At 47.0% G+C, this 23,275-nt stretch overlaps 3 protein-coding genes across 20 annotated transcripts; 1 reads left to right on the plus strand and 2 right to left on the minus strand.

Moving 5' to 3' along the window:
* Positions 1-41: 41 nt before the first annotated feature.
* On the minus strand, positions 42-3,683 carry TAX1BP3 (Tax1 binding protein 3). Its single transcript, XM_015880404.2, has 4 exons — positions 3,609-3,683; positions 2,166-2,285; positions 1,816-1,893; positions 42-1,539 (listed from the first exon to the last, which is right to left on the minus strand). The coding sequence occupies exons 1-4, from the start codon at positions 3,645-3,647 to the stop codon at positions 1,402-1,404; spliced, it is 375 nt and encodes a 124-aa protein (XP_015735890.1). The 5' UTR covers positions 3,648-3,683; the 3' UTR covers positions 42-1,401.
* An 80-nt stretch (positions 3,684-3,763) lies between these two features.
* On the plus strand, positions 3,764-4,595 carry EMC6 (ER membrane protein complex subunit 6). 3 transcript variants are annotated; one of them, XM_015880407.3, is made up of 3 exons: positions 3,764-3,820; positions 3,907-3,965; positions 4,050-4,595. In XM_015880407.3, the coding sequence occupies exon 3, from the start codon at positions 4,092-4,094 to the stop codon at positions 4,422-4,424; it is 333 nt and encodes a 110-aa protein (XP_015735893.1). In that variant the 5' UTR covers positions 3,764-3,820; positions 3,907-3,965; positions 4,050-4,091; the 3' UTR covers positions 4,425-4,595. The 3 variants fall into 3 exon arrangements, with proteins under 3 accessions (XP_015735893.1, XP_015735894.1, XP_085378240.1); XM_015880408.3 differs by having other exon boundaries at positions 3,910-3,965; XM_085522114.1 differs by having other exon boundaries at positions 3,907-4,595.
* A 281-nt stretch (positions 4,596-4,876) lies between these two features.
* Positions 4,877-23,272, minus strand: P2RX5 (purinergic receptor P2X 5). 16 transcript variants are annotated; one of them, XM_085522073.1, is made up of 13 exons: positions 22,882-23,272; positions 17,572-17,653; positions 15,751-15,901; positions 13,940-14,011; positions 12,844-12,919; positions 12,401-12,497; positions 11,883-11,963; positions 11,178-11,316; positions 10,566-10,702; positions 10,130-10,223; positions 9,555-9,620; positions 8,610-8,692; positions 4,877-8,181 (listed from the first exon to the last, which is right to left on the minus strand). In XM_085522073.1, exons 4-13 carry the CDS (start codon positions 13,988-13,990, stop codon positions 8,106-8,108), a joined length of 900 nt encoding a protein of 299 aa, XP_085378199.1. In that variant the 5' UTR covers positions 13,991-14,011; positions 15,751-15,901; positions 17,572-17,653; positions 22,882-23,272; the 3' UTR covers positions 4,877-8,105. The 16 variants fall into 16 exon arrangements, 14 of the variants coding, with proteins under 14 accessions (XP_085378199.1, XP_085378201.1, XP_085378200.1 ...); XM_085522075.1 differs by lacking the exon at positions 22,882-23,272 and adding an exon at positions 14,963-15,118 and having other exon boundaries at positions 17,572-17,787; XR_014936482.1 differs by lacking the exon at positions 22,882-23,272 and having other exon boundaries at positions 10,566-10,619; positions 13,892-14,011; positions 17,572-17,904.
* Between the last annotated feature and the right edge of the window lie 3 nt (positions 23,273-23,275).

Genomic DNA, 23,275 nt, shown 5'->3' on the forward strand with positions numbered 1-23,275 from the left:
ACTTGAGTGATATGGCATTATTAAATGCAAGGAGAAACAGCTCAGGTTATCCAACTTCATTTTATTGTGTAAAGTCAAGTGAAATAGCAGTACAAATAGGAGCGATTTTTACAGTAACAAAAATAACTTCAGCTTGAAAACCTTAAAATTTACCACTGAATTCTTAAGTTACAAAGTTCAAAAGCAGTATTGGAGTAATTCAATAGATATAAAAATGGTAAACAGGCATCTGCACGTGTGTACAGAAGTCTGAGATCCAGTAATAAAACATACCTATATGGCACAGCAGTAATGTACTGAATAAGTTAGACTACCACCTCAAGTTCTATTTACAAGCTTACCTGAAGATTGCTTAAGGAGAGTATAGATAAATGAATCAACTGAGGTGGATTAAAAACTCCAGTTTGGGGATGATTGTAAAGCTACCTAATGAACCACTGATATGCCACGTAATTAACTTATTTGTGCAGAAGTTTAAATTTGGTCAAGAGGCACTTGGACAATTTACTGGCATATTCATCTCTTCCATCAATAAATCAGTCATTTAAACAATCTTCTAGATAGAAAGACTAAAATTCCTTCCCACTTCAACTCCAATAGAAGCGAAGAACTGAAGACTCTGGATACAAGCAGCTCTTTTGGTAAGTCTAGCAACAGCATTTTCTTAATTTGCTCATCCTGGTTCATCTTTTATTTTAACTTGATTCACTTGTTACAAATTACTTAGGAACAAGGATAATTAAGTTTTCTTCAATACCAAAGTTGAACTGTAGTGTCTCAAAACTTTTAATACCTGCTTAGTGTGCTAAATCTAACAGGTATTAATAACATGCTCAGTTGTTTGGCTGAGTAGGCTGGTCTGGACAGCAATTCTTTGCAGTAAGCCACAATGCCCCAAACCTTCAGCATACTCTGTCTAACCAGCACACAATGTGAGATGAGTACAGTGCTCCTTCCTACAGCAGCGTGCGACTCTTAGTCCAGGCATTTTAATTAGATAACATGGGAGGACAGGACAGCTCGATTCTAAAAGCTTAAGTACAGTAAATCCTCTTATCTTGCTTGGCAGAAGCCAAATTCCTCTTGAATAGGAAATCTTTGTGCTATAGAAGAATCCTACCAGAACTGAAGCTTTTCTGTGCGCTTCCTTAGACAGTTAGGGTTTGGTCTGTCTTCCTGGAAGCCATGATTATAATAAGATCTTCCCATGTACCTGCAGGGAAAACTTTATAGAAGCACTCTGGGGGGTGACTAAAATTTAACTACTGTTAATTATACCAGAGAAAGTAAAAATAGCGTTTACCACAGTTTGGAACATGTACTTTTTCCAGACAATCCTTCCTCACTTGATATCCAGTCTATGCATCTCCCACCCTAACCCTTCCCCAGCTTGATCCCCAATTAGGACATCATGGATTGCTGCACAGCCTTCTGCAGAGATTGCCTGGTCACCAGCAGCCGGACCACTTCTTCATTTCTTTTAGTCAGCCTCTTCCTAGCTTGGTCATGGGTCACCATTGTCATATCCCAGCCGTTCACCTAGGAGAACAACATGAGGCTTCAGAACACAAAGAGGCTGTTGGCTGCCTGTCGATGACCTACACCCAGCAGCTCTTCTCAAAATCCAGGCTATGGAAAGAAGCTGTGGACCTATAGATGTCCTGTAATTAACTGCTCTATAAGCATATCTAGTACGTAGTTCTAGACCACAACTACTTTGTAAGCCTTACAAACTGCCCTGGAAAGTACCCAGAAGACAGAAATCTGCCTGTAGTGTGCACATGGTATTGGGTTAGCACTTGTCTTTGTGCTTACCTGCATGATCTTATCCCCAATCTGTAGTCCTGCAATTTCTGCTGGGCCTCCTTCTGTCACCCTTGTCACATAAATACCCTGAGGAAAAGGAAAAAAAAAACCATTGACTTATTGTGAATTACTTCTGAACTTACTTTACAGAAGAACCACTCTACTAACAGTGCAAAAATACATGGCAGGATATTACAGCATTCTAGATAAAAACAGGTTTGTCCAGTGATGCAGAATAGAAAAGTTGAGGAGAGATAACAAATATGGGCTCAGTCTGCAAAGGATACCAACAAAATAACTGCAGCCAACAAGGTGAGAGGACAGAATGTGTTTGCTGGCTGAATTTGACATGCTCTGACCTTGTCAGTCTTATCTTCAGAGAAAGGATTTTGGGTAGGATCCTGGTCAATGCCGCCTCCAATGCTGAATCCCAGGATCAAATTGTCACCTTGGCGAAGTTTATGTATTTCAATTCTTTGCTAAAAAGAGAAGATGACAAAGTAACTGTGTTGTGATTACAGACAGAAATCTCAACACCTCTTCAGACTGTTATTGTCTAACACAGACACCACAAAGCCCAGGTAACTATAGGAGAGGAGGCTGTACCACAGCCTCAGCTGGAGTTCTTACTTACAATAGCTGCAGGTTTGATGGCTGACTAACAGATCTAAAAGCCATATACAGCACAGCACTATCACACAGTGTTTGCTACGTGTTGGTCACATACAGCCTTGAAGTGACGACTGGCTCCGAGCCGTTCTCAGCCCTACACTAAGACAGCAGGGCAGGAACCATCTGCAAGCAGGAGGGCACTCACACTACATACAGCTGAGTCAGCCTGTCACCAACACCCCGAGAAACAAGGGGAGACAGTTCTCTCTAAACATGAGTCACATCGACCCGTCATCACTCACATCCCAACCAGCGTTGGTTTTATCACTGCCCGGCGTTCCTCCTCACCCTGCCCCTGTCAGTACCGACCTATTAATAGGATGTTTTCCCTTAGGCACGTTATCAGTGTCTGTAACACAGAGCTGCCCATAACACGGTGCATCGGGCGGCTCCTGCGGCTGCACACTGACACGGGAGGGCGCAGCCACAACCCACACAGCGACAAAGTCCTGCCGTAACTCGCAGCCGAAGGGCAGGGCGTGCCCGGAGCCACGAGGGCACAAGCCGCGCACAGACCGGGCTTGTATCGCTTTAATTAAGGTCCATCCGCGTCCTGCGGCTACACGACAAAGCAGCAGCATCGCTCGCTGGGAGCTGTCACACGGCGCTCAACCAGCGGCTCATCCGGCACCGCGACAGCCCAACTCCCCGCTCTGAGTACAGCAACCAGCGGGACGGGGCCGCTCGGAGCTTCCTCCTTCCTAAGGGTCTCAAAGGAGGAACAGAAGGGACGGTTCAGCTGCACCAACCGCGGGACGGACAGACAGACACGGACAGACACACAGACAGACACGGACAGACACACAGACGGACACCGCCCGTGCGACCGCGCCCTCCTCCCGCTCCTGCGCCCAGGACGGCCCCGCTCCCTCCCTCCACCCGAACCGAACCGAACCAGCGCTGTGCCCCGGTGGCGCAGTGGTAGGAATGCTGCGTTACAACACCGGAGGCCCCGGGTTCGAATCCCCCTGTGGCACAAGTGGTCGAAGTGCCGCTCTGCTGCACAGAGGCTCGAACCCCAGGGGGATGGACTCGATGATCTCTCAGGTCCCTTCCAACCCGCACCAGACTATGAGACTACGAACCCCGTCCCGTCCCGTCCCGTCCCGTCCCGTCCCGCCCGCTCTCACCACCACAGCGGTGACGGGCTGTCCCGGCACGTACGACATGACCCCACTCCCGCCCGTCGCTGCCGCCGCCCGAACAAAAGCTGCTGATCCGGCCCCGCCCCTGGCGCCGCCTCGCAGCTCGCTCCGGAAGTGAGCCCGCTTTCCCGGCGCTCCCCGCTCCAAGATGGCGGACAGGAGCTTCCTGCAGGGCGCCGCGCGGTGCCGCCCCGGGGGTGAGTTGTGCCCGGAGCGGGTTCGGTTCCCAACGCCATAAATCCGGGCCCGGCCTGTGGTAACAAACACCGTGTGCTGTTCCCAGCAGGGCGCGAGGCGTGAGGCCGAGAGTTCTACGGAGCATCGTGCGGCCGTGGATGAGAGGTACGGGCCGGGGCAAGCGGGCGGTGCCGGTTGGGCCCAGTGTGCGGTGTCGGTTCGGGCTCAGCCCGTGTGCGCTCCCCACAGCCCGGCTGGCGGCCCGCAGCTCCCCGAGCCCGCCTGGCAGCCATGGCCGCGGTTGTGGCCAAACGCGACGGGCCGCAGTTCATCAGCGAGGCGGCGGTGCGAGGGAACGCGGCCATCCTGGATTATTGCCGCACGTCCGTGTCGGCGCTGTCCGGAGCCACGGCCGGGATCCTGGGCCTGACGGGGCTGCACGGCTTCATCTTCTACTTGATGGCGTCCGTCCTCCTCTCCGTGCTGCTGGTGCTGAAGGCCGGGCGGCGCTGGAATAAGTACTTTAAATCCAGGAGGCCGCTGTTCACGGGGGGGCTGATAGGAGGGCTATTCACATACGTCTTGTTCTGGACTTTCCTGTACGGGATGGTTCACGTCTATTAAAGCAGCCACGGTGGATTTTATCGAAGCAGGAGGACTGTTGCCAAACATCACCCACACAACCGGGCCACCTTTTAAACCTGTTCATGGCTTGTATCCTTAACGCTGTCTGTACATTATGTCCGAGTACAATGAATCAGTAGCACTGGTCTCATTAAATTGAATGTGAAAGCACTCGGATGCCTCCCATGAATGTCTGTTTGGTGGCAGAGCAATGACTGTTTGAGCAATGACTCTTTGCCCTTCACTGCAGCCACAGCTGCAGGTTCTGACTACCTTCATTCCCTACCTTCATTCCCTACCTTCATTCCCTACCTTCATTCCCTACCTTCATTCCCTACCTTCATTCCCTACCTTCATTCCCTGCGTCCTGTGCATTATGGATAAGAAATACCAATTGCTGCCTGCCCCTACGTGCAAATAGAGCACTATAAAAATAAGCCACTGACACGAGGAAGGGTTTCACAGTAGCATGTAATGAAATGTATGCAAAGGTTTGGTACAGATGTATTTGAAATGCGAGTGTAAACGTTAACCCCCACAGTTGCTGTATGTTCACACTATAAATAAATGACATTGTCACGGATGCTCCTCACTGCACGTACAGAAGTCACTAAGTAATGCTCTGCCAAGTCAATCAGTGTTTTAATACCATTGTGTCCAGTGAAATACAGGCACCCAAATACACCCAGTGTCTGATTACCTGCAGCTCAGTCTGTGCTGAACCCACTTGTTACAGCCACTGGTATTTTCTGCAGCTGTTCCCATTGTGCTCTGTCTGATCACCTCCTAGAGCAGGTCAGTCACTTTGCTCTGGAGCTGCTCAAACGCTGTTTAGTGCTCGCTGCTTTCAGATGAAAGGCAAACGCTTGTACAATGACAGGGTTTTGTCAAGTATTCTACAACCACACCTGGTGCCATCTCCTCTTTGGGTCTGTCACTGCTTTACCAGAACGCTATAAAATATGACCTGTGTGTTATACAAAGATCTGACAACATCAGGTTCTGTATTCAAAATTATTTTACAGAAAAACAAAGTTCTGGTAAAACAGGGTTGTACAAAGGGGAAGGGGGGGAGTTGGTACTGTAAGCATTGCCTCACTCATGTTTCTTTTTGGGGGAAGAAATGAGAGTCAGTGTTTTAACTCCTTCATTAGTACATTAGTTTTTGCTTTTTCATGCCATCTGCTGCTTTTTGCACATTAACTGATGTCTTTAGACACCTGCGCTATTGAAATACGTTCTGAACTCTTCATTAGGTTGTTCTGCATAAGCCTGTATCACAAAGGAAGCTGGCATCTGTAACCTCAATAACTTGTTTTACAACAGAGTCTTAACAGAGCACTGCCCCAAAGTGACAAAAAATGTGTATGTTTGGTGGCCCTGCCAGGCAGGGGGTTGGAACTACATGATCCTTGAGGTCCCTTCCAACCCGGGTCATTCTGTGATTCTGTGACAAACCTTATTGCTGTACTTCAAACACAAAATATATATATATCAAACAAGATCCTGAGGGGAAAGCTGTTTATGTTTTATTAACTGCAACTGAATGGTAAAACTAAGGGAGATATTTATTCTAGTGAGTTTTGGGGATGCTGAATCCCCTGTAGACTTAAATTCAGGAAGAAGCTTTGGTCGTCTAACAAGGACATTGTTCTGTCAATTTGAAGCATTGGGTTCAGTTGGGCACAGTCAGCTCTATGTGTTATGGTGAGCTGCCATGTCTCTGATTTGCACCTTGGCCTGATGTCACGTATGGGGCTTACTACGTGTTTTACCATCTAGAAGCTATTTAAATACAATTAAACCCTGATAAAAAGGTCTGTGCTTTTCCATTGGCATGGCTAGTGTCATCTGTCCATTATATGCAGGGTGCTGCATATCTGTCAAGAGTTCTGGGTCAGAGAGGAGAATTTCAGCACCATTTGCCCACAGCTTACCCTAAATTCTTGTCACTCCAGTGTTTAGTTCCATTTCCCAGCTGAATGTTTGACTAGTTGATATTCATTCACATCTGCTCAGAAGTGGGAGCAGGAAGTGCAGACTGGACTGCGTGGGGTTTGCTATTAATGGCTGAACTGGGAGTTTGCCACTTCTAGCAAAGGTGAGTTTTCATTTAGGAAAAAAACCCAAATGTTGCTCAGAACAAATGCTTTTGAGATGTTAGAGCAGAGGTAGGTGTTGCATGCTGATTCCAGCTGCGTATAACAGCAGATCACAGCAGCTACCTGCAATGCCATCCTCTCTACATCTGTCCCTGCAAGGACACTGCAGCAGGAGGCCTTTAAACCTTGTGAAAGGGCTGATATTTCAAAGAGAGGAATATTCACCTACCGCCTTAGTGAGTCGGTTCATATCAGCTCAAACAAATCCAAACTTTAAAAGAGAATAACATTATTTTGTAAGCATTTTCCTCCTCTTAGAGTAATCGCATCCCCACTTGAGCATAAGTTCACAAGATGGGTTGCAGTGACTTAGTTTTCTCTTGAGAAACAACAAAGCACCTGTGGTTCTTGGAAGATACTGAAGTGTTGGAGTAATGGATGTCTGTCTTCTACTTTTTCCTTCTGTTGTTACATTTGGGAGAACCCAGCAAAGTCTATTTGACCTGACGAGTTTTGCTTTTCAATCTCTACAGCACCACTAATACTTCCAAGGTACATCAAGCAATGGCAGAAATGTGAAGTGGCCTGTCCAGATCTCTGCCCACCACGAGCAACACAGAAAGACCAATTCCTAGCAAACAAAACCAGCCACTAACCAAGAAAGGAGAAACGAGGACCATCTCCATGCACACGCTCAGAGCTGCGTTGCTTTTCAGTACACTAAAATACTCTCCCTGTCCATAAAATACTCCTCTGCAAGCTGTTATCTGTCCTCTGAAGTAATGGTTATTTGGATATAACTGTAAATGGAGAATCTGTGTGGCAGATGAGGTAGCGGGGAGTCAGCCATGGCTGAAACTGACTCTCCATTCAGAGCTGTGGCAGACTCTGCTGTGGACATTCCCAGGAGAGACGAGCAGAGCACCTTGTTATACAGCAGCTGTAGAGGCTTTCCCTGGAGGAGCACTGCTCCTAACTCTGATGGTTACAACAAAAACAGGGCAGTAAAACTAATTGAGCAGTACAGGATAATAAACCACTTTCTTCTGGACACAGCTGCTGTAATTCGGCAATGCTGCGTTTCGTTGCGCTTCCTGACAAGAGCAGTCCTGCTGCTTTATATCTAATCTTGCACATAACAAAAGCGAGAGTTGGGAGCTGTGGCTGCAAGCCAGCGGAGCAGGAGAAGAGCTGATTGTTGGCCATGACCCTCCTCAAAATGTCAGCGGTGTTTCACAACACTTCTCTTTTGCACTTGAAGCAAAGCACAGCCACAGCATAACAGTGGCACGGATATATCTATCAGTAGATATAAAAACATTCATTTGGAGCCTTCTTTTTCCTCTTACAAAATCCTTTTCTAAATCCATAGTGATGAACACAGTCTTTGCAAGCTCGAGATACCAGAGAACATCTCAGGGAAAACAGGGTGTTCTTTAAAGGACATTTTTCCTCTGGAAATCCCAATAATAGATGGTAGATCTGATCTGGGGTAGCTCCGCCTCCCAGTCCCAGCGTCATTTCACACCTGTGTAGTTTTCCTGGAACGTGATTCCAGTTGACCGACCCATCACCATGACTAGAGCCCATCAAGCTGGTCTGGGCTCTGACTCCCATTCAGAGTGGGGCTAGTTAATGACTTCCTGGAGCTGGACCTGAGGAAACAAGCAAAGACGACAAAAGCAAGCAGGCTATTTCCATTGCAGGAGACAATGTGAGGAGGATGTTCCCAGCCGGTCTGTCCCCCCTTACCACAAAACCAATCACAGCTAAAGCTCCAGTTCTGTTTCATGAGGCTCTGGAGACCTTGGAGCCAGCCCAGTTCCATCCGCAGTCATTATGGACTGACAACACAAGGCCATTTATAGACCAACCATGATACAGCAACTTCCCTTCTTCCCTGCTAATTGCAGTGATGAATTGAGGAGGGAGGGAGGTAACTTGGCTAAACTCATTTGGAGGAATGTAATTTCCTGGAATTAGTCTCTGTTTGCCATTAATGTTTATTGTATTCCACTATCTCCTTCTATTTCTATTAGTCACAAAGCCATTACATTTAAATACAAAAGCCAAGGGCACTTACTTTACTTCCTCATACTTTTTGCCTCGATAGAAGTTACTCTTTTTAATCAGATAGAGCAGCACCAGGTCACAAAAGAAAGCTCCCTGCAACACAGAAAGAATTTGTCATGGCTACTAACAAGGAACAAATCTCCCTCTCCCAATGGCCACCACTATCCCTGCCTCCAAACTCTCCAGCCTGTACATTTGACAAGCTCTCCTCCTGGCTATCATGCTCAGCCTGCAGTTACTCATCCTTGCTTGCTCCAGGTTCTCTTTCAGGCATTTTTTTTTCTCCATAGCTGCTTAGATGTTACAGTCTTTGCGCTGCATTTGAAGATCACTTTAGCAAGCAGGGACAGTTTAGACCTGCTGTTATACAAATGCTTTATTTCCTCAACCTTCTCTTCAATTGCTTGTGTTGAAAAAGGCATCGTTGAAAAAGCCAGAGTTTCCAGGTGAGCTGTAAATTCTGGAATATCTCAGAGATTATGCATAACTGGAACTGGAAGGCAGGCATGGAGAAAAACTGTGCCTGCAGTATTTCAGGGTCATCAGGATGCAGTATTTGAGTGCATCACACTTAACTCTGTTTGCCCTCACCATGGTAGCACTGTAATCAATAAGCACAGTTCAGGGTTTGGTTTTTTTTTATCCCCACTAACATGTTTCATCTTTAAAGTAGAAAAGGAAGTGTTCAGATTTAATTTGTAATGAAAATTAAAGAAAAATAACTTGTAGGAGCTGCATTTTCTTTCATGTACCATGTAACAGCAGGGGTATTTAGAGTACAAAGTACATTAACAGATGCCTTTGAGACAGGACAGAGACACAAACCTCACCAAGCAGCCAAAGTAGCAAAAATGCTGCTGGAGAATTTAAACAAATTGTCCCTTTTTATCCTCAGAACAGCCAACTGGCAGCTCTGGGTCCCAATATGTTATTTTAAGAAAATATATTGACTTACCGCTCCCATGAGAGCCAGCCCTGAACCGATATTGATGACAGTGGGAATGATGTTAAATTTCCCTGCCTAAAAGAAAAGCAAGTCATGAAGTTTTCATTGAAAACAACCCAAGAAACAAACGTAAGGGTTTGGTATGAGACAGGGGAAGCTGCTGGTGCTTGTGGGTGTGTTATGTCAGCAACAGGCAGGCACAGCCATAGAAGGATTTGCAGTGAACAGTCATCAAGGCTAAAGGTCTGCCTGTCTCAGCTCCAACTGCTCATGGCTGCATTTCTGAGCTTGCATCATCCCTGGATTAGGCTTCTTTTTCACTAGTGCAGACATGCTAAACAAGTCTGTGGGGCATCTTTACATTTGCTGGACTTCACATGAGAATGTTTTTAGGTATAAGAGGTGCAGACTGCTGACCTTTACCTCGTCTGCACTCCTGGTCATCTCCTTCATTATACACGGTGAATGGCAAGCGCTCTACAACAAGCCAGACAGGCTGCTCTCATCCCAGTGTTGCTTTGTAACGGAGAAATGTCTCCCTGCTTCTTCTCCAGACTAATAAATATTCTGGCCTGAAACCTCACCTTGCCATTCACCATCACATCAAAACGGATTCCATATGCTTTAAAGAGGGTCCGGTACTCAATCCCTTCAGCATCCCGGTAATATTTAGCAAACCTGAAATGGAAGAATACCAGTTTTAACTCCATCATCTGCTCCCCACACACACAAGAACCCATCTGAGTTCGCCCATCAGTGCCAATGGATCTATTCCTCCTCCACTCAGACTGGGAAGTGTCTATCTATAGTTAAAGCAGTTACAACTTCTCTGGACATTCCTTTCTCATTGCCACACAGAGCATGGAAAGAAAATGTATTGCAACAGAGATTTCACAGCCCGAGCCTGTGGGTTTTGTCTGCAATTAATTGACTGGGAGTCAGACAGATGAGCAGTGGGTAACACCAATTATGAAGGGGCTGCCAGAAGTGATAACTGATACTCTTCTCCTTTCTACTTACCTGAAATTGTACCCAGAAGAGACAGACTTTTCTGCAAACTTGTTATCCAGACGGCTAAAAGAATAGTGGGGATTACATTCAGAAGGGGCTTTATCAAGATCACAGTTCCATTCAATCTGAATTCCTATCACACCACCCTTAATGAAAGAGAGAGACAGTGTAAGTTTAAGCTTAGTTCAGTTAGTCTGTCTTCAACTTTGTCCAGTCTTTGAGCGAGATTTCCCCACGGACAAGAACGGATGCATTTCTGGTCAAACGCTTCTGGATGGGCTAAGTTCATATTTATAATAATAAGCACATTACTTTACGCACAACCCTGGTCTGGTATCTTAGGAAGAGGCTTCTCATCCTGCTTTCATTAAGTGGCTGTAACAATTCAGGTGGTAAGCTCTAAATAACAGAAAATTGGCCCTTCTACTTCTTCCAGAAAAGCCACATTGTCCCATCTCCCATTCCCCAGGGGCAGCATAAATGGAACCAGCATGATTTTAAGAAACAGCATCTCTGCTTTTCCCTGGGCCTGGATGGAAAGAAGATCCCTGGGTAGTCACCAGTGGCTCTCCTCAGCCACCCAGCAAGCTGGAGAAACTCAAGCTCAAAGGGCACTCCTACCTCCAAAGCCATTTCCTGGAAGTCGTTCCCAGCCCATCTGACAATGTTCCCCAGAAGGAAGATGGGGCAGTAGGGATGCTCCGTGCTGTAGCGGCAGGTCTTTAGGTAGGACTCATTGTTGGTGGCCAGCACGTTCATCCTACATGTGGGGAAGAGGGGAAGGCATCTTGTCTCCCTCCTTGCTTGCCCACACAGCCTACAACCCCAAGGCTGCAGAGACAAAAGATTTCTTCAGCATACTTCAGTCTGTCTGAGGCTGTCAGAATAGCAAAGCCACACTTCTTTCTACTCTCCTAACTTCTGTCTTAATGGAGCAAGAGCTGCAGCAGCAAATGCAAACAGTTCTTTAAATTTGCATTTTCCCCAACCTTGGCCACATCCTCATTTATACAGAAGAGGAATATCCAGGAGCAGAAGCAGCTCAGAACCCTAACTATGGCTGTAAACATACCCACTGCCTTAGGAGCTCTCCCCCAACTGCATCCCATGCTGCAGGAGCTGTCACAGACCACATTTGGTAACATCCTTATCTGAGTTGTTCCTCGAGATGCTCCACCCCAAGCCAAAGGACTCCCTCTAAGCTTTAGAAGAGGAAACACTCATTTCCCCACTCCAGCCACAGGCAGGAGAAGAACAATGGAGCAAAACGAGGCTACTGGCTCTGCGATGGAGAAGATACAGGGACCTCTGGGCACCTGCACTTACTTGGAGAATTTAAACTTGGGGAACCGGATCGAGTTCTTGATGAAAACAGTGAAGTTTTCTGCACTGCCGAGAAGTGGTTTCCTGGAACAGAAGGGTTTGTTCCATGTTTGACATTTGTACTCTGCTCACATGTTTGACTGACATTGCCATTTAAGAAACAGCTCAGTACTATCCTGTGCTGCTTCCACAGGGTGAATCTGCTGCTCAGAGCACAGGGCTTCAGCAGACACACCCTGCACTTCCACGACTGGTCCCAGCTCTCAACAGTGCCAGCAAGATGTTAGTGCGGAGCATGCAGGTGAGGGGTAGCACTGGCAGCTGGACACAGCCCTGGGATAGCAGTGAGCCAAGCAGGTGAGCAGAGAGCCAGTCCTGCTGGGGGCCAAGCAGGGCTCCCTCCTGCACTGAAACAGCCAATATTCAAGCAAGCAACTAAGCAGAGGGAACCCAGACATCGCCCTGAATGACACATAAGCCAAGCAACTCAAGCTCGGAAACAGCATAGGACAGCCACGTACTTGGGCTTGGATCTTTTCTCCACTGGGCACCAGGCCAATATCTCACAAGAACCTCTGATGCTGTCCCTGTCTTTCAAACAACGGCCAGTCTTAACCCCTGTAGCACAGACAGTACAGAAAAGGTCATTCAAAGCAGCTGCTCCCTCTCCTTGCCTGCAGGGAGAATGAAAATCAGATGCTTTTTGTTGCCAACCTAAGCCCTCCTCCCTGCTGTGAAAAGCCCCTCTTAGCTGGAACAGCCCCTCTGTTGTTGCTTCTACAAGCAGCCTGGGGTGCTTTTTGCCCAGCCATCAGAGAGCTGTAAATAAGGCAACTGTCTTAAAGAAAAGAAAATGATTGTTGCTGTCTGAAGTCGAAGATCTCTGGGGTTGTAACCCGGCTGATATCTCTGAAGGAAGCTGCCTGTACCAGAAGCAGTACAGGAGGAGGGGCTCTTTCCTTACCATTACCAGCCACCACTGCTTGCCCTGCAGGGCAGTCTTCATCCTCGTAACACAAGGCATCAGGAATGTTTGCACTCTGCAAAGCAGAAGAGGACAGAAGTGAGAACTGTGGCAGGACACGACAGAACTATGTTCATCTCACTGAATCCTCTAAAGAATGGTGATCAGTGAAAACATGCAGCTGGAGCACTAGCAGTAGGCAGTGTGCAAATAACATGGTTATGTCACACTACCAGCAACATCATGCTTCAGCTATGAAGTCTTGCTTTTGGTCTCTGCTCAATCTAAAGAAGGACAAGCTGTGGAGGAATCCAAGCAAGCAACATCTTCCACTTCTTACCAAAAATAAGCAGACAGCCACCATATTTCACCTTAAGAAACTATTGTATCTTTGATTTAAGTTGCAAGTTTTGTGAGCCCCAAAATTTCACTGCTCCTGGCTGCATGCTGAGCTAATGCAGCCACTAGGGGACAGCTGTGTCCTTTACAGTCAAGCTGTGCTGATAGCCTGGATTACCCCATGTTTCTGTGAAGGAAAATTAATCATTGCCCCTTACCAGCAACACTCCTTGCAATGCCAGCATCCTTCCCCCCCAGCTCCAGCCCATTTTGAACCATGACTCCAGAGAGGATATTTAAACAAATATTTAAGTGTAAACATGTTAAAATGTAAGGCACATTCCAGAAAGCACTAAGCATTCTTAGACATCCTGAAGATAGTGAAAGCCTGAATGTTCAGCCCTTCCCAGAGCAGGCTTTCTAACAGTGTCTCCTTTGCTCATAACCAAAATGAATTACCTCTAAGTTGTTTTCCCACAGCCATTTCTGACCCTGACCTACCACTGTTCAAGTCTCATCTCCAGCTAGGCAGACATCCAGCACCTTTAGTTAAAGACTCTACATGATCAGTGCCTTGAAGTTAAGAGAGACAAACCATCCAGGTTTTAAGTGATCAGTGCAGTTTTCCTAACTGACGTATACTACAGACAAAAAGTGTTTGCCTTCTATCCTTCCCATGTTCGCTGCTGTGTCCTCTGCCAGGTCTTACCCCCAGTTTTGTAGGGGTCTGGGAGCCAAAGGATTCAGTTCTTCCTACCTCAGGACACGTGGTTTGTCTCTGGTTTGGGGTCACAATCAAATTTGTCATGACAAAGAAGACATTTTCACCCTAGAATAAACAAAGCAAGGCAGAAGGGTTAGAAAAACCTATTTTAAAGAACCTGTTGCAAGTTCTCTGCAGAACAGTAACAATTCCCTCCTCTCTTCTGGTGCTTTTCAAGGTAGGATACAGCAGAGCTGTTTGTTTCAGTATTTGTTTGCTTGAATTTGGATACTGCCAGTCTCACACACAGCTCTGACAGAGAGGAGCAGTGATTTCATTAGTCACAAACAAGCAGGTGAGGGCTGAAAGCAAAGCTAGCTGCAGCTGTCTTAGTTAAGGTGTTATCATCCACTAGATTAAGTTGCTTCTATTATACAGCTTTGAACCTTGTGAAATATTATATATGAAAAGTCTTATCAGGCAACTTTTGTGTGGAAGGACATACAGCTTAGTGGGTCTCTGTGGCATTAGGTGTTTTGCTTCAGAAACTGCATTAATTTGGTGAGCAGCACTGCTGAGCCTGGCCTGTCTGCTCAGCAAGCACTTACCATCCTTCTCAGTAAGGGACACAGTGCCTGACCAGGGACCACAGGCTCCATCCCACTGCAGAACATTTCTAAGGCAGGGTCAGGCTGGCTGCCCCAGCTGCGCTGTTACAAGCCTGAGCTCGTAGAACAAAGCTCCACGAGATATCCATATCTGCATTCACAGCCTATGGAAGTTCCCATGTTTCACTGCGAGCCCAAAGACTGACATCACTATTATTATATTGGATTCAATATTGTAGCCTGATTGCTCAGCCACATATGAATTCATGATGCCACAGTACAAGTTATCCACATTAGGGAGCCCAGAAGCAAAGCTAGCTATCTTTACCTAGTGTGCCACACTACAATGACTCCCAGCGGGCCAACACACGATAAAGAACCCAGTACTTGAGTCACAGGAGAAACATCTGACAAGTTAAAATACTGGTCAGCATCACCATTTCATTTTTGGTTACGCACAACCAGCCACCTGCAAAGGGTCCCACGGTCCCACACAGCTTCAGCACGAGCCTGCTGCCCGGCCTTCCTGCTGCACAGCACGTGTTGGTTGGAGATCAACAGCTGACAGTGAGGCTTTGCATTAAAACTGGTGGAGATGCAGCACAAACCCACAGATCTGAGTGAGCTGCAGAAGGAAGGTGAAGTCTTACGTACAGACAAACTGTTCGGTTTGCAGTCTTCAGCCCAAAACCCTGATTTCCCTCTCATATCCCTTCATGCACACATGCCAGCTGCTAGCAGGAAAGCACACAACAGCCCCTAGCAAGCGCAGCTGAGCAGTTTTCAACATAAGACCAAGCCCCATCTGCTGGTATCTTTCCCTTAAAGCATCAACTTTGCATCTTGCTATGTCTAAGCCAAGGAAGCAGCAAGGCAAGATTAACCAGATCCATTTCAATCCAGCCTCATCACCCAAATTGCAACACATTTATTTCCATCTCCTCCCTCCTCTGGGCTGCCCCATGCATGTCTGCCTGCTCCAGCCCACTCGGGGAGGTTGAGCTGAGCAGTCCCACTGAAATCCACCAGGCTGCTGCTGAAGGGCTCAGTTTATCAAATACTGTCCTTTGTAGGAAAGACAGGCTCCCTATATAGTTGCTCAAAAGACCAAAGAGGAGGCACAACACTGCTGGCTTGTAGCCCACCTCCTGTTTTTTTCCACGGAAAGACCTGAATACAACACTGTAGCCTTTGCACCAGCAGCCACATGCCCTTCTACCTGAATGGCAGACACAACAGAAGCAGCATGATTCCCACCTGTGGAGGGATGACATAGTCTGCAACATCCCACAGCCTCTCTCCCAGCTCCGAGGTGTTGGTGAACGCTACCCCTTTCAGCTTGGTGATGACAGAGCTCTGCAGGGATGTGTCCGTGTCCTGATAGCCCTTCTTGACAACAAACACCCACCTGGGAAGAGCAGAGCAGGCAGCAATGTTAGTGAGTGCAACCAGGGAATAATCTAGGCAGAGATTTAAACCAAGGCCAAGCAATCTTTAAGGACAGATCAAAACATGTGAATGACACCAAAGCCTCTGTTACTACTGATGTACTCCTAAATTCAGAATGAACTGACACAGGCTGCACTTACCTACAGCTCTGGAGGAAGAGTTTGGGAGAGGGACACAGGCTGCATTTGCTGGCACAGCTCCCCTTTGCAGTGCACAGACCTGGACTGCACTAGGGCATGCAGAAAGCAAAGGCAGCCATCTCAGGAGCCGAGCAGCATTCACACACACTGCTCTTCTCCTTCTACTTGTGCCAAACCTGAGCAATAACGTTCCCCACTCCTATGAAGCATCCCACTTCCCTGTGTCTCCAAGAACACTGTATTTACTCCCTGAGAAGGGCTCAAAAGCAGAGTCTTAAGTTTTCTTCAGTGAATCTGTGAGGAAATGGCAGCTACACATAAGGAACAATCCAGAGGAGTTTGATGGTCGCAGGCCAGACAGCTTCCGAACAGGGAGCTGTACACAGCCAGGCAGGCACCAGGCTAATACCAACCACTTCCATAACAAACTGTACATCCCCAGCCACAGAGGAGGCACTGCAGGCACAGTACTGCAGGCAGCACCTAAGCTCGGCAGATGTCTATGGACTTTCAGAGTCACTGCTCATGCACTGTCCCTTTTGGATGCAGGATATGGTCTCAGCAATGTTATCTATAGAACTCCTCCTTTAGCAGCTAATACATACCAGACCACTGAGGCTGCATTGCTGTCCCACTAACTGAAGCTCTGAAACTGTACACCTTTCCATAAATAAATGCGGAATGCAAAAATAACTCTACTATATTTAATAGGTGAAAGTGTGAGGCGAAAGAAAAGTGAGAGGACTCCAAAGCTCAAACAGAGGGTAAAAACTTATCAGTCACATTCTAGAAAGCCTCAGAAACTCAGGAAGCGATGGCCCAGGCATCACACAGGCCGGATGAGCCCACATCTCAGCCTGCGTGCTGCAAGGAGTACGGCCGTGTTCAGTGCATATCAGTGTCTGCCTCCAGCAGAATCTCTTCTGAGAAGTGCTCTGCCTATCTCCATGCCAACCATGCTCAGAAATAAATGCAAGGCAGCTGACATGCACGCTGCTGCATCCTCCACAATCCCAGCTGCTGCAGCTCACTCCAGCAGATCTGTCACTTTGTGCTTGGTTCCCTCTCATCCAGACTCAAACATTTCATGCAGACAAGCTTGGTTTGTCCCAGGGCTCAGCAACCTTGGCCCTGCACGCTATTGTCTCTAACAAGTCAATTGTTAAGGCTTGGCACCTTTCCTACCAAATACAGAAATAACAGAGTAAATAATGCAGTACAGAGCTATGGTGGCATTTGATCCATTCTTAATCATACATTAATCTGGAAGGTAGAGATAAATCCAGCAATCTCCAGCCAGTGAAAAAATCAGATAAGAGTTTATTAGGTATTACAAAATCCCAGCGTTAGAAATAAACAGTTATCTGTATTAAAATCATACGCCAAAGCAAGCGATCACTGCATGCTGAAGTATCTCACATTGATCTCTATCACTACACAGCAAGCAAATGCAACCACAGCATTTCGTTTAATAGAGGGTGATCCTTACCCCACCAGGTACGCCAGGATGGAGAGCTGCACCACTCGATAGAGAATCCCAACCTTCTTGTTCTTCGCAATGACGTATTTCTCTGTTTTGTAATCAAAAAGCGATAGGAATAAACCCTTCCAGGACACCTGCCCCATTCTCCCAGCTCCCTTTACTGAGGGCTGGAGCAGCAGTGTTTGCAGCTCGGTTATCTGCACGTGCTCTGCGGGGAAACCTGACGCACCAACCCTTCAGAGCAAAAGGCTGATCTCCTCCCTCCTGTCAGCTGCGTGCCAGCAGCAGCACTCAGGCTGGAAACCAGCAGCTGCAATAACACCATATCCTTCCTTCACTGCTTTGCAGACGTGCCATTCTCTGGGGAAGTCCCCACCTCAGATCAGCTCATGTGCTTCATTCTCTCTCCCCCAGTCACCAAATGTTTATAGTGAAACACGTTATAGCATGAAGCTGTGTTGCAGAGCTATAGTATCTCACTGGTAAGCATTAAAGCCTGCATTCAGCCTTCGCATGATGGCAAAACAGCAGTTTAAATTTGTTATTACTTAAGCGTTCTCATGAGTGACAAGAACTTGAGCCCTTACCACTCAAAATGCCTGCTTAGCCATTCCATCCTGCCAAAAGAAAACGATTTAAACTAGAAACTAAATTCTGTCCGTGGATGTGGTTAAGAGATCACTCACAATCATCCAAATGCACAGCGAGTGCTGAGCCAGGTGCAGTAGATACAGGACGTGTCACCTGGTGCAGAACCGAAGGGAGAGAGGCAGATTTAACCCCGCTGACATGAGAGCTGTTTACTACCCAGCAGCACAGAGATGACACCTGGTGTAACAGAGACACCTGTGTCTGCAAGAACATGAAGTAACCATTATTGAAAGCAAGGATGGAGGACACTGTCCCCCTGGCTACAGAGAGAACAGAGTGAGCTCTGAGGTAGAAAATGAAGTAAGACGGGATCTCCCAGCAGCGCAGCCTGACCTGCCACACCAGAAGCTCCAGCAGCAATCTGAGATGTGAACCAGAGCATGTCCTTTGCAAGGAAGATCCCATTCAGGTGCACTAATGGGGGATTAGTGTCAGGTTTTTTCAGGAATGAGACTGTCCATAGGCTGAATCTGTTAGAAAACATTTAGCAGAGATGTGAGGTGTTGTAGTAGGTATCAATTGCAGGGTCTTCTGCATTCAGGCAGGAGCACGTTCTGTGTAATTAGCTCACACCTGAGCACACACTCAGCCCACAGGGCTCTGCCAGGACCAGAAATGCTCTTGAGATCACTCGTTACACCTGTGATGCACAGCTGAGCACAGGACCAAAGAGCAGGTCACAGATACACGCTGCATATGCAGAGCACTGCCACGTTACCAAGGCTGCTTTAGCACACGCTTCTCCTCCCTCTATCCTCAGAATACCTCATTTTGTCCCTCATCCTACAGACATCCCTAGAGTTTCCTACTACAAAGTGAATTAAAGCTTTCTCCCTCAATTGCAAAACTGGAACAGAAATCTGCTGGGGAGCAATTTAACCCAGCAGCTGCTGCACTCCCTGCTTCCAGCTCCACAGCACGAGGGTTTCACAGCACAGCTCTGCGCAAGGCAACCAAGTAAGAAATGCAAGCCCAGCCTACCTGCCCCATTGCTGCCTGGAGCCCACAGCCAAGTGATGAGTGGTGGGGCTGGGAGACAGGAGCATCCTAAAGGAACCTGACCTTCTGCTCTGAGTTCAAACACTTCTGCAGGTACCATCTAGTGGGTGACAGCTGAGCAACACATCTTATCATGGGCCACAGCCCCACATGAACACCATCTGCTCATCCTGGTCCTGCAGGCTGGAGCAGATATCAAGTATATCCCATGTCTTGGTGATACGTACCCTGTTCTCTCACAGCTGCGTCCAGCATTGCTCCTATTACAATAAAAGCATGCAAGTTCATAGCAAAGCATCAGTGAAGACAAGCCAGCCCATATAGCACTGTAGAAAGATCTCTTTGTCCATCCTTCTCTCCCCCAGAGCCACCTCCTTATCTGCCTGTGTGACTGCACAGCCTATGATCAGACTATAGACTCGCTAAGAGTTAAGCACTGTGTTGCCTCCTGGCCTGGTTTTACTCTGTGACACAGACAAAGGTCTGCTGTGAGTGTTTGCAATTACTTTCCAGGTCAGTTAAACTAAGAAAGGATTTACACAGGTTAGAAAAAGAACACCGTTTTGACAGAGAGGTTTTCCTGTTATAATTGTGACCTGAAGGCATCAATGAGATCTGATCACACATAAAAAAAAAGGATGTAAAGCTAACGGAACATCTTAGGTTGGCAGAGACCATAACAACCATCTAACACCAACCCCATCTGTTCTCATGGACTGTTAAGTTTTTTTGGACCCATCAAACAGAAGCACTGCTGCAAATGCTGTTTTTAAACACAAAGTTTCATTCTGAATCAAGCAAACCTCAGAGCATCCTGAATATCACTCCTTGTAGGCAAAATTAATGCTGACAGCAGTGCTGCTGGCATCCTTTTGCAGGTATCATTCTCACCATCTTTTAGTTTTCATTCCCTTACTTTTTTTTTCCTGCCTGGAAGGCAAAATTACTGGTGTGTTTCTCAGAGTCTGTGAACTGTTCAAAAGTTAGAGTCTAATTCACATGGGAGGAAGAAAATAACTTAAAATCTAACCATCACTTCAAGGCAAAAACACAGTTTGTCCTTCTCCAGGGACTCAGGCTGTCCTGCTTCTGCACGATATCTCCCTTCTCCAGTCCAACACTTTGAATTTCCCATGGAAACCAGCAGTTCTGCTCCTTCCCCATGAGGGCCATTTACTCCATCTGGAAATTCTCATGGGGAAGGTTTTTTGTCCTGTACTGAAACTCTCTCTTTCTCTGTCTCTTTCTCTCTCTTCTCTCTTTATTCCTGGCACGTTACACCTACACATAACTACTTGTACAGCATACAGTAATTGCATTCTTGTTACTCACAGGTAGTCATAAGATGCACGTCTATTTTCTGCTCAGACCCTTCTGCACATCTCTCCACCTGTCAGTAGCTCCCTGGTGTTAATCCATCCCGGAGCTGAGCTCAGTCCAGCCATGAGCCAAATACAGGGACTGAGGAAATTAGCCTCTGATCCCTGCCCTGACCTGAAGGCATTCAGAACGTAACAAGGTCACACCTGTCTCCTTAAGGCATGGTAAGATAGAAATATTTTATGTTCAGCCCAGTATCACTGTATAACGTTACCTCTAAGTCACACCCAGAGGACAGTGAGCAATGGCAGACAACCTTGGCCAGTGCAGTGATTCACAAGTGGAATCTGCTGCTGGAAGTACCATTTTAGGCACTTGTTCCCTTCCAATTCCAAACGATGGCCCTCCAGACACTGCTGCTCCCAGTGACCCCCGCTCCACTCTTTACTGAGCTACTGAGTGCAGCAGCAAACATCACCTCCCATGTGCAGGACAGCTGACTCATAGAACACGAAGCCATTTCTAAAGCACTGGAAGTGCTCCAAATGCTGCAAATGCATCATCCAGAGAGGTGCCAGAGCAGGTACTGAAAATAGAAAGGAGGCAAAGAGTACAGGGTGTAAATAGATAAAACTATTTTAGTAAGGAAATGAACAGTGGAAAAGGCCAGGTCAGCTCTCTTCATTAGCATTTTATTTTTCTTTCTCACAGTAAACAGCCTTAGAACAATGTCAAAGAAAAACAAGGTGAAGAGTTCAACAGGTCGAGGAAGGAAGTTCTCTCAAACCACAGAACTCACACCTTCACACAGAAAACAAACTGCCTTCAGGAAACGATGAACTTGATTGCAAGAATCGAGACACACGTCTGGCACCTGCAGTGAAAATTGCTCAGTTCAGCTTCCCTTTTAAGCTGACTTTGCAGTGTAAATAAGAAATAGGTTACTACCTGCCAATGAAACAGTGACAAAAATGCAGCTTTCTTATGTGCCCCTGCATACCCAGCCACAAAGGAAATCATCTTATCAGGAGTTACTGGGAAAACATGCTGATCTAAGCTCTTCCCTGTTACCACCAGCAAGAGGCTGATGTGTGCAGGCACACAGAGCCACGCTGCACACAGCAGTAACAGAGTAGGAGCAACCTACCTGCAGCAGCACAACTCCATTCCAGCACATCTATCCTGTTATATGGGCCAGGAAATATCTCTAGTGAGGTTGTAATCCAGCCAGCTTCCAAACAAACCTGCCCCAATAGGCTCTCAAGTAAAACACTTCATTGCTTTTATCTGATCTTCCATCAGCACCCAGCACTAAATGAAGGATTACTTATGGTGTTTCTCTGATAAGCTGAACAGACTTACACTTTACTTACCCCCTATGAACTACCAGACCACTCAACATCAGTCAGTTGTCTCTCCCCAAGAGAGCGAGGCAAAGGCAAAGCAGCAGATCCCTCCAAGCCTGGCTGGGCTCAGATATTAATGACTCCAAATGAGTCATTTGCAAATCTTCTCATTCAGAGAGACGGCACAACTGCGCCACTGGAAGTGAATTAAAGTCAGGGCGAGGCGACACAGTGCGGCCACACCATCAACAAGGCTTTTGTACAGGGGGTTTATTCAAAACTCAGATCACAAATAAATTTAGAAGCAGACATGGCAAGATTTCCATGGGAACAGCACAAAAAACCATCTGTGGTTTGGATGACTTCACTAATCCCTTAAGTGCCATCCAATTACTGCAAATGCGTTTGGCATCCACTACAGCAATCGTGAAGAATTAAATGATCGAATGGCACTCATTGGAAATTACAAGTCACAGAGCTCTGCGATGCATTTAAGGGAAAACAAAACATCTCAAAAGGAAAACATCATAACCCGCTGCAAAGGCTGACCTTTGTGGGAGCCATAAGGGACGACAAAAGAGATTAAGTAATGATTCTTAATTCAGAGAAGAAACTAGAAGAAAAAAGAGAGAGATTGGGAGTATGACGAGGTTGTATGACAGAAGAGATAACTTTACTTGCAACTTAATTCATAGCACAGATTCTGACAACTTCATGGAGTTATAGAGTGGCCTGGGGTGAAAAGGCCCACGATGATCATCCAGTTCCAACCCCCTGCTGTGTGCAGGGTCACCAACCAGCAGCCCAGGCTGCCCAGAGCCACATCCAGCCTGGCCTTGAATGCCTGCAGGGATGGGGCACCCACAGCCTCCTTGGGCAACCTGTTCAGTGCGTCACCACCCTCTGGGTGGAAAACTTCCTCCTAATATCATAATTAATGACCTCTCCTAAGGGAAAGCCATCAAAGAGCTCCCAGCAGCTGTTCTGTGCCATGACTTACCCAGTATGGTCAGGCTTCAGAGATCTCGGTGTGCTTCCCTACCACTTCAGTACCAAACGGGAAGGGCTGCTGGGCCGGCTGCTGTGAGGTGAGCAGTGAAGGGCAGCAGCCACACACCGTCATGGGAAGGTCCAACACGACACTAGGGCCGCCTGCAGCCATCAGGGCGTTCTTCTTACACAGGCTGGGATCTTTTGCGAGACTTTATTCTCAAAAACAGACGCAATTCATTGTGCTACAGAACATATATATGCTCATACATCACTATACGTGTGTATACACAAAACGGCCTTTCTTGTCTCATCCGTGGCAGCACACCGAGCAGCTCCAGCCGACCCCACCTCTGCGGTCCCTCGGTTCCCCCATCCCCGATCCCACAGCCCGCCGGGGCGGG

Source organism: Coturnix japonica, chromosome 22 (assembly GCF_054131305.1).
Source record: "Coturnix japonica strain WE chromosome 22, WE-NBRP24, whole genome shotgun sequence".
Lineage (NCBI taxonomy): Eukaryota > Metazoa > Chordata > Aves > Galliformes > Phasianidae > Coturnix > Coturnix japonica.